This window comes from Etheostoma cragini, chromosome 9, assembly GCF_013103735.1.
Source record: "Etheostoma cragini isolate CJK2018 chromosome 9, CSU_Ecrag_1.0, whole genome shotgun sequence".
Lineage (NCBI taxonomy): Eukaryota > Metazoa > Chordata > Actinopteri > Perciformes > Percidae > Etheostoma > Etheostoma cragini.
Window position 1 is genome coordinate 4,638,990 of NC_048415.1, and position 13,676 is coordinate 4,652,665.

The following is a 13,676-nucleotide window of genomic DNA, read 5'->3' on the forward strand; positions in this document are numbered from 1 at the left end:
TTAAACCAAGCTTCCATTACAACCAAAACCTAACCAAAGCTAACCTTCAGGGAACATTCCTGCAACCAAAAACAAAGGTTCTCAGAATGTTCTGGGAACCAAAACTTGTTAGCTGAGTTCTGCTACAAATATAGCGAATGAAACACACTGATTAGGATCGTTATCATTTGCTTCTCTTAACTAATGATCACCTGAACATTACTTACAGTGTTTTCAATAATATATGGCACCATTGAATCAATTTATAAAGCAAACATACAGCTAAACCTTTCATTTACTTTTTTAGATATTCAGAAGTCTGAAGATTTCTCATCCTACCAGTGTGGTATCATTTATTATCTATACTTTATTAACTGATTGGGATCTAATGCAGCCAAGTCCCGTAGGAGGGAGGGGACAAGAATGGAGTCATCACTGGGAGAGAGCCTCACTATGACCTCACTTTCTGTGAGATGTTTTTCAAGAGAAATTCAAAGACAACAGGGGGACTACAAAGCATTGCTGAGAGGTTTAAAACAAAGGGATAAAAGGCAAATGCATGCTTTATTCACCTAAAAATATTCTAATATTTCTAGTTCTCCGTGGTTATGTTTATATTTCTTTATTCTGACTAGTAGCCACTCAATCAATCAAAAAAACATGAGAGGAATGAATGAGCAAGGGACCATGAAATAATGTGAAAAGGTTTTTTGCTCATGTTCGGTTCGGACTTGCTGCGGGAGATGAGAAACAAATTCTTTCTGGCTTAATAAGCTTCCTATAAGACATTTGGAGTAAGCAAATGCACTTTAAATTTTCACCCTGTTGGCTTTATGTCAAAGAGTATTCAACAATTTAAAAAGTGCATTGTAAGCAATCTAGATATGACTCAGCGCCCTGCATTATCACTTTGTGGATACAGTATTGAGAGTTTGCAATGCAGTGAACACTGCAATTCAATAACAATGCAATATATACAGTATGTGGTGTACAGTAATTTCAGGGCCATTCAGCACAGTGTGAAGAAGACAAACTTTAACATGCTCCACAACTATTACTCAGATGTTGTTATTGTAGCCATTTTTAGATAAATTCGCATGGAAATCCATGGCAAGAAATAGCTTCTGGGTTTCCATTTGCAATATAATTAGGAATATAATAGCATTGATATCAGCTTAAATAATGAAGGTCTTAGATTTTGACACTCTTTAACACAGGTGATATCTCTCTCATGGGTGGGCCACATTCTCTGGGTGGGCAAAGCAGAGAAAGGGGAGGTAACCCTCATGACCTCATAAGGAGCAAGATTCCAGATCGGCAGATCTGAGCTTTCATTTTCTCAAAGGCAGAACAGTTTACCCAGGGCTCGGTTTACACCTACGGCCATTTCTAGCCACAGGGGGACCATAAGCCGGCCGGGAAAATGCATATTGTTAAAAAAACTCAAAAAGTGACATTTTCATGTTGTGGGACCTTTAATTATAACTTTAATGGAACTGTTTTGTTGAAGTATACAAGTAGGCTAAGTCATTATAGAGGGACAGTGAGCCAGCATGAAAATTACAGCATGAAAGTGAGCCAGCTAAGCGGGATTCAGTTATTCTATCCCAGGTGTGATTTAGTAGTAGGCCTACATATTCCCATATTACAAAACCCATTTACAATTCAATTAATATACAGTGAACTTGGGGCTTTTTTGCCTGCCTTTTCCCGATTAAGTAATCCAGGCTTGTTTTTAGTTTCCATGCCTTCATTGTAGCCTACTTAAAACTTAAATTATTAATTATACGTGGGGGTCTAGCAACCAATGCATGCAGGCAGGGGGCGTTAGAGACCGCTAGAGAGCAGCCAATGGCCGCACAGAGCTGTGTGCTGGAAGGGGGAAAACTATCGTGGCAGCAGAGCAGCAGAAATATAAGTGTTGCTCTCTTGGACTCCGTGGCCAGCCGTCTGTCACTTTTACCGCGGACCACTTGTCTGTCATTAACGCGAAATGGGAGCGACAGGATTCATTTTTTGCACAGTTGCACTGCATGAATGTGTCGCGTAATGCGACCGAGATGAGCTGCATTTGGGAGGAAATATTCATGGTTCGGGACGGTTTTGTTGGAGTAGCTTGTTGCTAGCTCTCCGCTAGTCACTGTGCTGGCTAACGTTACTTCCTAACGCATTGGTTAAGGATGCTACGCTGGATACGACAACAGCTGGTAAACCTGCTTTCCTGCATTTCTCATAACGTTATCAATTATAAGCTCACAACAGTACTTGCCTAATTCAATTCTTAGCTCACGGAAAGCTATATAAACTTTGTTTGGATAACATTTAGCAAGCTAACCTAGCTGTTTAGCTGTTGCCGATGTGTCCAAAACATTGTTGTGGGTTTCGCAGTTATGACAGTCAGCTGTAGCTAGGTAATGTTAGCTTTAGTTGAAAACGGGTTACTCAGCTTGTGAAAACCTGAACATTAAATAGACCGGGTTTGATTTTTAACTGTAGTTGTGAGTTAAGTTGATTTGAAGTTTGCTAACATTACCATTTTAACCACAGATTAATTGTTTGTTATAAAACGTAACTGAGACTTAAAGCTAGCTAACTGTTAGGTGGCTAACAATGTAAAACTTAGCTAAGTTAAACAGCGTAACGCTAGCACTTGATCTAGCTAGCGTTAACTTTTAACGTATGTTACCACATACCACATAGAAGCCCATTTCCGTCAATATGATAAAAACATCATGTAAGTCATTTAGCTAGCTAGCTACGCTATTAATGAGATAGCTAGTAACGTTATCTCAAAATAATAAGATATTTCAAAGTAAAGACAATTGTCAAACTAGTTAAAGAATCTCAAACTATCTCAAAACGAGTTCGTATGTCTTGGTATCTCAAAATATTGACTTGGTATCGTAAAATCATAATAGTCATTTATTGACTTGGTTTCTCAAAATATTGAGATGATAATAATCATTATTTATTGACTTGGTATCCTTAAAATATTGAGAGAGCTAGTATTTTAAAATAATGAAAAACTCATTAGACTTAGGATAGCCTATTTTGAGAAAGCGTCTAATCATTTTGAGATATTATTTTGAGAGAGTAAAATTATTTTGATATACTTAGTCTTTACTTTGAGAATGTTTCTCTTTATTTTGATATAGTAAGTCTTCATTATGAAAAAGTTTTCCATTATTATGGGTGGAAATGGGCTTCCATACAACTCTTAGTCGTAACTCATCTCATAGTGATTTATATATTTGTGTCAAGAGAGCCAACTAATGAACTTTAACAGCTGGTTAGACATTAGTCTCAATTTACAAGCATACAGGATACCGTTGGGAGTGTGTTTCTTTGTATAAATTTGCACTGGCTAAAATTGAATGCTAACAGTATTTGAATAATTAGATATGTTTGGAGAGCATCCTGTATTTGCTGTAATCACCTGTTGTTTGCCTACAAACATGGCTGTGGTGACACCTCGATTAGCAAAGACATTAGTATAGCAGTTAAACGACAATAAATGAAATGACTCCTGCCTTATTCTAATGTTACTATTACAAAGAGTGAGTTATGGGGCATAGTAGATACATTGAGTTTTTATTTATGCTGGTGAAGGAATAAATTATTATTATTGTTTTTCAAAACTCTGTTTATTAGCATTTGTTCAAGAACATTGATTTTCAGTGCAATTGTCATTTGTATATAGGACAAAAAATAGTGCTAATTAAACTAAAATAAAAAGGGACCACTTTATACAGTAAACCTCTTGCATCTTGAATTGACATAATGGTTAAATGGTACAATGATCTATAATAGTTCTGTGTGAGTTGTGGTGTGTGAGCATTTGAGGGCCCATGTTTCTTCTTCAGTGAATGAATGAGTGAGTGCATGTTATGAGATTAGTTACACATTGGTCAAACTGTTGACGTTACCACAGCTAGTGAGTTTAATCAATGTCGAGGTGTTTCTGAGCTCCCATGTCTTAGTCCCTGAGTTAGTGTCTGTTGCTTAGCTGCAAGTTTGTCAATCTGCACAAACAAGTTTTATTTCAACTTTTAGAGGTTAATGTTGGCCTTAAAAAAGAACACCACAGAGAGTTATACTATATAAAATGGGTAGCCTCCTCCTTATTTGAAATAGTTCCTTTTATTTGACCCATCCCATATAGTGACCTGCATAGTTAATTAAAAGTATAATTAAAAGGCAACTGGCCTAATGAAAAACTTTGTCGGGGAGCATTTGTCTGACCTTTTATATCAGCTGGAAGGTACTGCACTGATGTTTATTCCCTCACATATTCTTATCAGTTTCTCTCTGCTGGTCCACTTTAGGGAGAAGGTGGCAGGGTCCTAATTGGCTGTGGAGCAGGCTTTTAATGTCAGTTTTCTTCCATCAGCAGTACTGACATTGCGCTAGTGATGCATTTACAATCATAAAAAGACCTACCATAATTACAGTGTAAGCAATTGTATCAACTTGGATAACCCTTTGACATCCTGTTCTGCAGGATTGTTATTGTTATAAGGTAGCATATATCACACATTTTCCAACTGAACTTTAAAGCTGGTGTGTCCACACTGGCCATAACCTAAAAGAAAATAGCAGGCTTTTTCTCGTTTCTTTTCTGGCAGTAGGCTCTAACGATAAAAATAAATAAACCTGACAGTATAGCAACTATTTTAACGTGTCTTTCTTGTAAACCATCTCTGCAGCTGAAATTTTGTTTTGTATTTTGTCCCCTGACTTCCGTTCCCCCATCAATGTGTAGGCCAACAGGTAATTACTCGCTGCATATAGCCGACAAGTCCCACCGTAGCTTGGGGGAATCATTGCCCTGAACAATGGCCGGGAGACAGACAAATGAATCACTACCAAGGCGACACACTGAGTTGTATCATGGACTCAAAGGCATTAAATCAAATGCCTAATCAGAGATGGAAAGAGGGAGTCACATAAAGAACAAGTGAGAGAAAGATCTGCAACACAAAGAGGAAGAGAGAGAGAGAGAGAGAGAGAGAGAGCAATAGACTGTATGTAGTCTGATGTGGTAGGTAGTGCTTTTGACCGTTACTGATGACAACAGCTCACAGCATGACCACAAGCATGCTAAAAAGGTATCATGTGGCACGAAATGAGTAACCTGAACATGACTTTCAGATCAAAAGGGCTTAACAATTGGGCCAATGGTTGCAACGTGGGCATGTCTATTTTCTTCACAAGCAAGTACAAAAGTCACAGCCTGCATTGGATTAACAGTAGAGGCCACAATACTCAAAAATCTATTTTAAAATTTAGACTTGTTAGTTGCTGTAGTGCAGCAGAGATATACAGTAAGATATCTATGGGTCAAGTAAATGAGTGCTGTTTTGGCTTTATGTATGAGTGATGAATATATCTGCCTTGTGTATAGTGAGAGGATATGATGCATGCCTTGGGAGTCAGCAATTGTCTCAATCCATTGCATGCATTGTTCAACAATTTAAAATCATTTGTTTTGGTGATTTAAATTTATGTACTCAAACATTCAAAGCATACACTGTAAAGCAAAACAGTTTAGGCCTACCTTTTGAAGCTAAATGCAACATACTTAATGTGCAATTGTCCTTTTATTGGCATTATACACAGGTATGGCTCATTTGCTTGCCATAGCTGAGTTATTATATTAAAGAGGAGCATAAAGCTCAGACAGTTGATTCAGGATAGGCTTTAACACAGGGACAATAAATAGTCTTAAATCTTGATTTTAAAACTGCTATGGTATTACCCGCCTTATAAAAGTGACATTTAACACCCACTTTTATTACAACGATAATTCTGGTGTGAGATTGCTCAAAGCCTACATTGCTATGATTATTTGGGGTAGGTTCTTTAACATGTATGGGATAAATGTAGCTGCATCAGACATAAGCCTGTTGGATCACCTTAACTATGCAACTTTGCTCGTGGCACTAGAGACCAGTGCCAAAGTAGCATAGGTGGTGCTGGCCAATAGAAACATTCTGTCATATCAGCCAACTCTGGTTTTGTTCCGTAGATCTATAAACTTTGAATGACCTTGAATGTAATCAGTTTTCAGTATGTTCACTTGCTAGTCAAACAAGTTGGATCAGAAACTCTGAAAATAGTAAGATCTTTTCAGTGTGAAGTGTGAACAGCCATACATTAAAGCAAAGACAACAATTACTATTTCATACTAAAGCTGCAATTCACAAGGCCACATCTGCTTCACCCGGCTGCTTCGTATGAACTCACCTAGCAGTTAAGCTAACCTAAGATACTGTGTATGTGACTATATTCATGATTAAGAAATTTAAGTTTAATTTAAGACAGTTGAAGGATGTGGTGGTGTGCTAAAATCTCTGACTCCTCAGACTGTCTGAAAAACTGGGAGGTGAAAGGGAATAAGGACATGATTAAGTAATATGTTTACCTTAACGCCCTAAAGCAAAAATGACTGCAGGGATGTAAGAGCTTGTTGATCAATGCCAGTGGCTGAACAATTACTTGGATGTGGGGATTTCTTGCTCATGCAACTCACTTCCTGGCCCATCAGGATTTGCAATTGCTGGTTCATATAGGTTGATTTAAAATCATGTATTATTAATGTACTATTAAATGTAATAAGTGTTAACAAACAGTGGTGCTATTGTGCAGGTTTCTGTTTCCTACAGCAGTAAACTTTGGTTTTAAAAGGCAACTCTTTACTATGACCACAGTACTGTAGTCATAGTTTAGCAATTACTTCCAGCTAGGCCTAATATTCTTGCATTTGATATGCTGGATGTTGCTTTAAAAGATTTTTGTATGGTTTACGTACAGTTGACCTTCCCACAAAAATGTCACATTACGTTCAAAGGTATTCTTCAAGCTGACTTTTTTTCCACAAATAGTTTTCTGTCCTCGTAACTTCTTATTAAATGTTAATAATTCTTTAGGCTTTTATTTAACACATGTAAGGCTGCTATTTAACACTGCAGGATACACTGAGAAGTCTTAACCAGGGCTCATTCATTTACCTATCCTTTTGTGAGAACTTTGGGGATTCACAATGAATTGTGAAATGCTGGTGTTTGCCAGGACACTGGTTAGACTGGTGAGATTATAGTAGGTATAGGTGGTTTGAAATCCAACTCTCCTGCTGAGTCTCTGTGTTGTTAACCTTGGTGAGGTGTGCTAGTCACAAACACAGCAAGAGCCTGTCACACCTTCTCCAGTAGCCGCACACTGTGGCTATTTGTATTTCTGTTTGTATAATTCCTCCCTACAATATTCAAACTGATCCGCTGATCAAATACACAGCATGTGTCCATATCTGGTTTATCAGACCTGTTTTTATTGAAGATTAGCACTGCGAATGAAGCTACAAATACAGTAAGAGGAAAAGACAAGACTTTCTTACTATATGATATTATTTTATTGATCAAGTAAAAAACAAAAATGATATAGATTTTAAAAACTTCAATAGGCCAACATTTGTACTGTCATGTAGGGCTGCAATTAATAATTATTTTAATTGTCAATTAATCTGTTGATTATTTTCTCGATTAATCGATTAGTTGTTAAAATAATTACTCAAACCGACTCATCAATCATCAAAATAGTTTGCGATTAAAAGTTTACAACTAATCAATTAATCTCTGCAGCTCTACTGTCATGATCGTTCAGTCTTAGTGTTAGGTGGGGTTCATTTATTTAAATAAACAATAAGAAAGCAGCAGCAGCAGATGGAAAGGCAGAAATAGTTTACATGTGTCCCTGAATAGAGGTGAATCTGTGTGGGAGTGAGTGGCTTGGCTCGGATATATTCCTGCGTGTGTGCGTGCGTGCGTGTGCGTGTGTGTGTGCGTGTGTGTGTGTGTGTGTTAGACCTACGTCATTAAACAATTGCAAATTATTGCACTTGCGTTAACCTTGTTAGAATAACAGTTGGGTTGAGTGTGACACACAGGACAGCACCACAAAATAAGGTCTGCTGAGGAATGGATGAAAAATAGCCAACATGAGCTGATAATATAAATAACTTTCTAATTTTAATCGTTAATATATTTTGCATTTTTGACATTTATAGCCATAACAAACTACTTTGTTACCTGAATGTCACATTTAGTGCTTGGCTTAAAAAATGCTTTTTACATAAATTGTCTTGCTTTCATATATATGTTGTAACCATCTAGACATCTTATCTAACTCAGAATATGTGTATTATATATATATATATATATATATATGATACACTGATATAAACAACTCTAGTTCACATAATTCTTTTTTTTTACATTCTGCACTCAACTCATTCAGCTTCTTTTTTCTTATTTGTATATCCGTTCCTTTATTTATTGTTTATCTCATATTAAAAGGTGCTATATATATATATATAGAGAGCACCTTTTAATATGAGATAAACAATAAATAAAGGAACGGATATACAAATAAGAAAAAAGAAGCTGAATGAGTTGAGTGCAGAATGTAAAAAAAAAGAATTATGTGAACTAGAGTTGTTTATATCAGTTGGGCAGATAAATAATGAGATGGCTACTATAATGTACCAAGTTGTTATGTAAGTTACTTTTTTCCCTCCACATTTTCATCTGTCCCTTTTTTCTGCCTCTCCCTCTCTCTCCTTGTATATTCTCCCTTCCCTCAGGGCTTTGACCCCCCTCATCAGAGTGACACCAGGACGGTTTACGTTGCAAACCGTTTCCCCGAGCATGGCCACTACATACCGCAACGCTTTGCTGACAACAGAATCATCTCTTCCAAGGTACCAAATGAGGTTTAGTCCATTCTGAGAATGGTCCCCACAACAGTCCACTGCCTGTAGCCCATGTATAAGTCCATCTCCACCGCATCCATCTGTGAGGTTGTCAGCTTTGTGTCTGCCTGGCATGCCTTGTTTGGAGGACGGCCGATTTAACCGCCAGTCCTCAGCGATGTTTTGGAATGTGTCAGGTAGCTCTCTGCTGAAAGCGCCGTCCAGCAAAAAGCCACAAAGCTTTCAAAAGTTAGCGTTGGCTGATTCTCCCTTGCCATGATTGCTCTGCTACCAGCCTTTGTCTCGTACCGGGTGGCGCTTGTCAGTGCGCAGCTGAGAAGGCAGTGTTGCTGTCAAATCTGTCCTTGGGAAAAGTAACGTTACACCAAATTGAAATAGGAACTACTTTTTGTTACCAAATTTTCTGGTGTAGTGCGTTACACTACTTTTTGCCTGAAAAAGTATTTAGTGTAATGCATTTCTAACGCTTTACACACAATACAGGACAGCGACCATGGCTGAAGGAAAGAAAACTGAAAAAGAAACTCTAAACTGACTTCTGGCAGCTTGATCAGTGTTAAAAAATGTATCTGGAGCTCTGAGTCTAGTCCGGTGGGATCGAGATAAGCATGATTTGTTAATAACAGGATCAACTCAGATAAAAACGTTTTGTTTTGGTGAGGGGATTAGTAGGTCAATTGGAAGAATAACAGCACATAAGGATAATACTCCAAAGGGGCCGCTGCCTGCCACCAGCATGGATGACTGCTATTGATTAGGCACTTGGTTAAATGATTGACAGGAAGGTTAAGTCACCTGGGTCAGAATTAAATAGATTTTACATCATGCATTTAAGAGACATAAACTGCTCAAATAAGATTATTCTTGGTGGAGCTTTTAATTAACGTGATAAACTTTACATTAGTATGTTGAAAGCAAAAAAACACCTTTCTTCCATCAGCTGTTCTTTCTAGACCATGCACAGGAAGTGATGAACTGATATGTAAGAGTGAAACAGCAGTATGGAGAATGTTTCCCAGCACTCCTTACCGCTTACCAAAACAGTTTTGTCAAAATTTCAATTTACAAATGCCATGCTACATTCTCACTCTATTTGAAGTCTATGGTTTTGTCAGCTATGCAGTAACAGGATAAGTACAACAGTATGACAAGCTAGTTTTTTGTATCTGATGTACTAAATAGTTCAACTTAATATCCTTCATCAACAAATTCTTGGTATTTGTTTACTTAATGTGCTTTTATAGTATACTCAGAAAAAGGCTAGTTTTACATACCTTGGGTATTTGTTTGTATACATTTTGTGCTTTTAATGCAATGGGTTCTTGCATTCATGTGGGTTTCAAATATGACCTTTTAAAAACCACAGATAACCTGCATAATAATCGTTTCTTAGTCTTTGTCCTAAATGTTTTTTTTTCTCTCTCTTTCAGTACACAATTTGGAATTTTGTCCCTAAGAATCTGTTTGAGCAGTTCAGAAGGATAGCCAACTTCTATTTTCTTGTTATCTTCCTTGTACAGGTAATGACACTCACAAATGCATACACACACACAATTCTTTGCAGGTGCATGTTCTCTCAGACGGTGACGAGTCAAGTTCGACCTCAGTTTTCCTAAATCCAAATGTGTGTGTTTGTGAGTCAGGGACTCATACACTTCTAGGGACCACCTTAGAGACATGTCTGCTTCTGTATGGAAAAAATACACCCACACGTTTAATAATACGTGTGTCTTTACAGCCATCCCAAGGCGTTAGGCCTTCACTATGCATCAGTCAACCTCTGCTAACGTAGGATATATTCAGCCTTCTCCAAATTTACTTAGGCCTATGTAGTGAAGCCACGGCAATCAACATGACTCTGTCTAGATAGGCTCTCTTTTCAACTGTCCAATAACAGCAAAACTGCCTAAAAATATGTGTATTAATGAATTAATTAATAAACATAGTACATCAAGGTAGAATACTATTTTAAACATTTTCAGATAATGATACTTATGGTTTTCATATTTTGTATCGCCGGAGTATTTAGTAAAATATGTGTAAAAATTTCTTAACAAATGTCTCTTTACTGTTTCACTTGAGCTTGGTAAAGCTGAGGTGTGGGTGTGTGTGTGTGATCCTAAACTAGAAGTTAACCTCTGAAGGAAGTTATGTGTTTCCTGTTTAACACATCAGCCACTACTTCTCTGTTGTCTTCCTAGTGCGCTTACCGAGTCTCTGGTCTCATATTCTTTCTGCTGCACTTCCAATGTATTGAAATCTCTGCAAACTCGTCTCTGTACTTGTCTTTCCAGTTAATGATAGACACCCCAACTTCCCCAGTCACCAGTGGCCTGCCTCTCTTTTTTGTGATTACAGTGACTGCCATAAAACAGGTGAGAACACAAGCACATGATGGCTTCCTCTTTGTCGGGCTGAAAATGGGGAACTGACATACATGCAATATTATTATAGTTTGATTAATGTTTGAATGGGAGATTTCAGATATCCAACTTGTATTCAGTTGAAATTAAATTGATTAGGAAAACCTTAACCATTCCTCTACATGCTTGAAAGTCACAATGTTAAATTCATGTAAATGTGGATCCGGGAGGCTTTTTTTCCTCTAATCAGTGATGAACTTGGCACTGATATAAAAAGTGTGTTTTTTGGAATAGCTTAAACACCTATTGGGCTCTTTAGTTAGTCAGTGACTTGTTGTGCCAGAACCACGTCATCACTGTTGATTAAAAATGCTATATCGCTGTATGTGATTTCTTATTGAATGAATTTCTTCATAAGGGCTACGAGGATTGGCTTAGACACAAAGCGGACAACGAGGTGAATGGAGCTCCAGTCTTTGTGGTTCGCAGTGGAAGTCTGGTACAGACAAGATCCAAGAACATCAGGGTAAGACGGCAAATCAACACTCTAGGGGAACTTATACCAGTTATTCAGGTTCAAAGCTTAGTCCATGTTTAAGAACAGGGCAGAAGTACCTAAAAATAGCTTTTACGCAGCTCATAGTCAACAGCCATAAATAACTTCAGCGTGGGTGTTAAATTCCTGGTGCTAATGGTGTGTCTGTAGAGCTAGTCTGTGTAATAATTAATATAAGTTGTCAATGTAAAGAACTTCTGTCTGTGTTACGATTGCAAGAAACTGTTGCGTTCATGGTGTTTAACGCAAATGTGATGGAACATTTTCTGTGAATGTTGCATTTGTTGCAATACACAAATATCTAGACATGCCACTGTTTGTTTCATGTCCATACATAGTCCATATTGGACTGGTTAGCATTATTTGTAATTTTTCTAACCATAAGAATTACCCAATTCTTGAGCTATTTACATATTTACAGCCCGCAGTTATCATGAATGGGTCTTGCTGTTACCTCTCCTGTTACTGATGAGGTGTCTGCGGCCTGGTTATGCCTGTTGCCTGTGCATAACAAATCCTTAGAGTTCAGCCTTCTCAGACATTGTAACAAGTGTGTCCGGAGCCAAAGCTTTGAAACCTAAATAACGGTTGTCCTTTAGTCAATCTGGAGTCTGGCTTAACGGATGTAGACTGCTGCTGGCTGCACGATTATGGTCAAAATTATTTTTTTTTACAATTATTTTGATCAATATTGAGATCACAATTAATTATCATGATTATTAGTTGATTTTAACCAAAAAAAATGTATTGTCACATAGGCTAGAGTTCTAGTCCAGGACTAAAAATCATATCTCTGTATTTTTTGGTTGAATGGCGATACATGATATATACCTCCTCTATTCTTTTTTTTTTTTTTTTTTTTTTTTCTTTTTTTGTTACAAAGTGGACTAAAGCCACTTTTCGCAAGCTCTTTTATTGAAACAGGGTTTCCTTCCCATATTGAAAATATACAGCTGCAATACATGTTTACATGAAAATTATCTGAAATAAATAGCCTAGGATATATAAAAATATATTTATACACACACACAGTATATCTCTGAGAAAGCTTTTATGAACTATGATATTCTGGCCATGGGTCACACCTCTGGCCCAGGTCAAACAGGCTCCGTCTCACACGCTATTACTCTACCAACTGAAGTTGCATTCAATAACCTCTTCTGGGTTTTTTGCCGTGGCTGCCGCAATATCAGAGCGTTACCAGCGGAAACATTGGTACAAATACAGGTTTTGCTCTCATGTTCAACAAAGTACAGCTGTGTTAATAACAATTAAAATTGTGGACAAATGTTGGAAGTGTGGACCGGCACTGTGTCTCTCCATGTTGCTGGGGGGCCGTGTGTGTTTATGGGGCTGGGGCTGCGCAAAGAGTAAAAGAAACGATTCAAACACAGGCACGGCTTTACAGAAGAAATAGGTTGTGTAACGCAAAATTAAACCATATCAACATAGACAACATTGCTTTGTTTATGGAGAGGCAGTGGGTGCGAGGATGTTCGGTGCACCGGTGCGACCTAGAGAAAAAACGTTTGTCACACCCTAGAGCCCTGTGATTTAACTAGCAATGGTCAAACAGACAGGACAAAATGTTGCGTTTACTAGTAAACCTAGTAACCGACGTATGACCGACTGCTATCTGTTGTGGAATTTTCCTCACGTTACTCTGTCCTCTGTGAATGTCTACATCTAGAAACTAAGCTTTGCGGTGGAGGGAACAACTCTGACCGGCTCATGGTCAGACAGTGGTTTACGGAGCGGGAGATTGGCATTGCAAAAAAAACAAAAAAAATAAACTGGAGCGTTCTATGAAGGACATGACGCATTTAAAATATCGCTCGATCACGCAAATTTGACCATGAGAAGCCAAAATCCTGATCGTGATTAAAATTGGATTCATTGTGCAGCCCTTACTGCTAGGATAAAGCCTTGGGATAAAGTACAGTGGGTACGGAAAGTATTCAGACCCCTTTAAATTTTTCACTCTTTGTTTCATTGCAGCCTTTTTCCAAAA

The 13,676-nt window shown here is 37.8% G+C and overlaps 1 protein-coding gene across 5 annotated transcripts in view; it reads left to right on the forward strand.

Moving 5' to 3' along the window:
* Nucleotides 1-1,844: 1,844 nt before the first annotated feature.
* The window catches only part of atp11b (ATPase phospholipid transporting 11B (putative)), a 49,955-nt gene continuing 38,123 nt past the window's right edge, over nucleotides 1,845-13,676 (forward strand). For 3 of the 5 annotated variants that reach the window (XR_004657841.1, XR_004657840.1, XM_034880998.1), the window contains exons 1-5: nucleotides 1,845-2,186; nucleotides 8,618-8,734; nucleotides 10,177-10,266; nucleotides 11,041-11,121; nucleotides 11,528-11,635. Coding sequence is in view for 3 of the 5 variants with exons in the window: in XM_034880998.1 (XP_034736889.1) it covers nucleotides 2,160-2,186; nucleotides 8,618-8,734; nucleotides 10,177-10,266; nucleotides 11,041-11,121; nucleotides 11,528-11,635 (423 nt within the window). In the remaining 2 variants the exon portion in view is untranslated. The remainder of the gene's footprint in view (nucleotides 2,187-8,617; nucleotides 8,735-10,176; nucleotides 10,267-11,040; nucleotides 11,122-11,527; nucleotides 11,636-13,676) is intronic. The other 2 variants (XM_034880996.1, XM_034880997.1) reach the window with 1 other exon arrangement.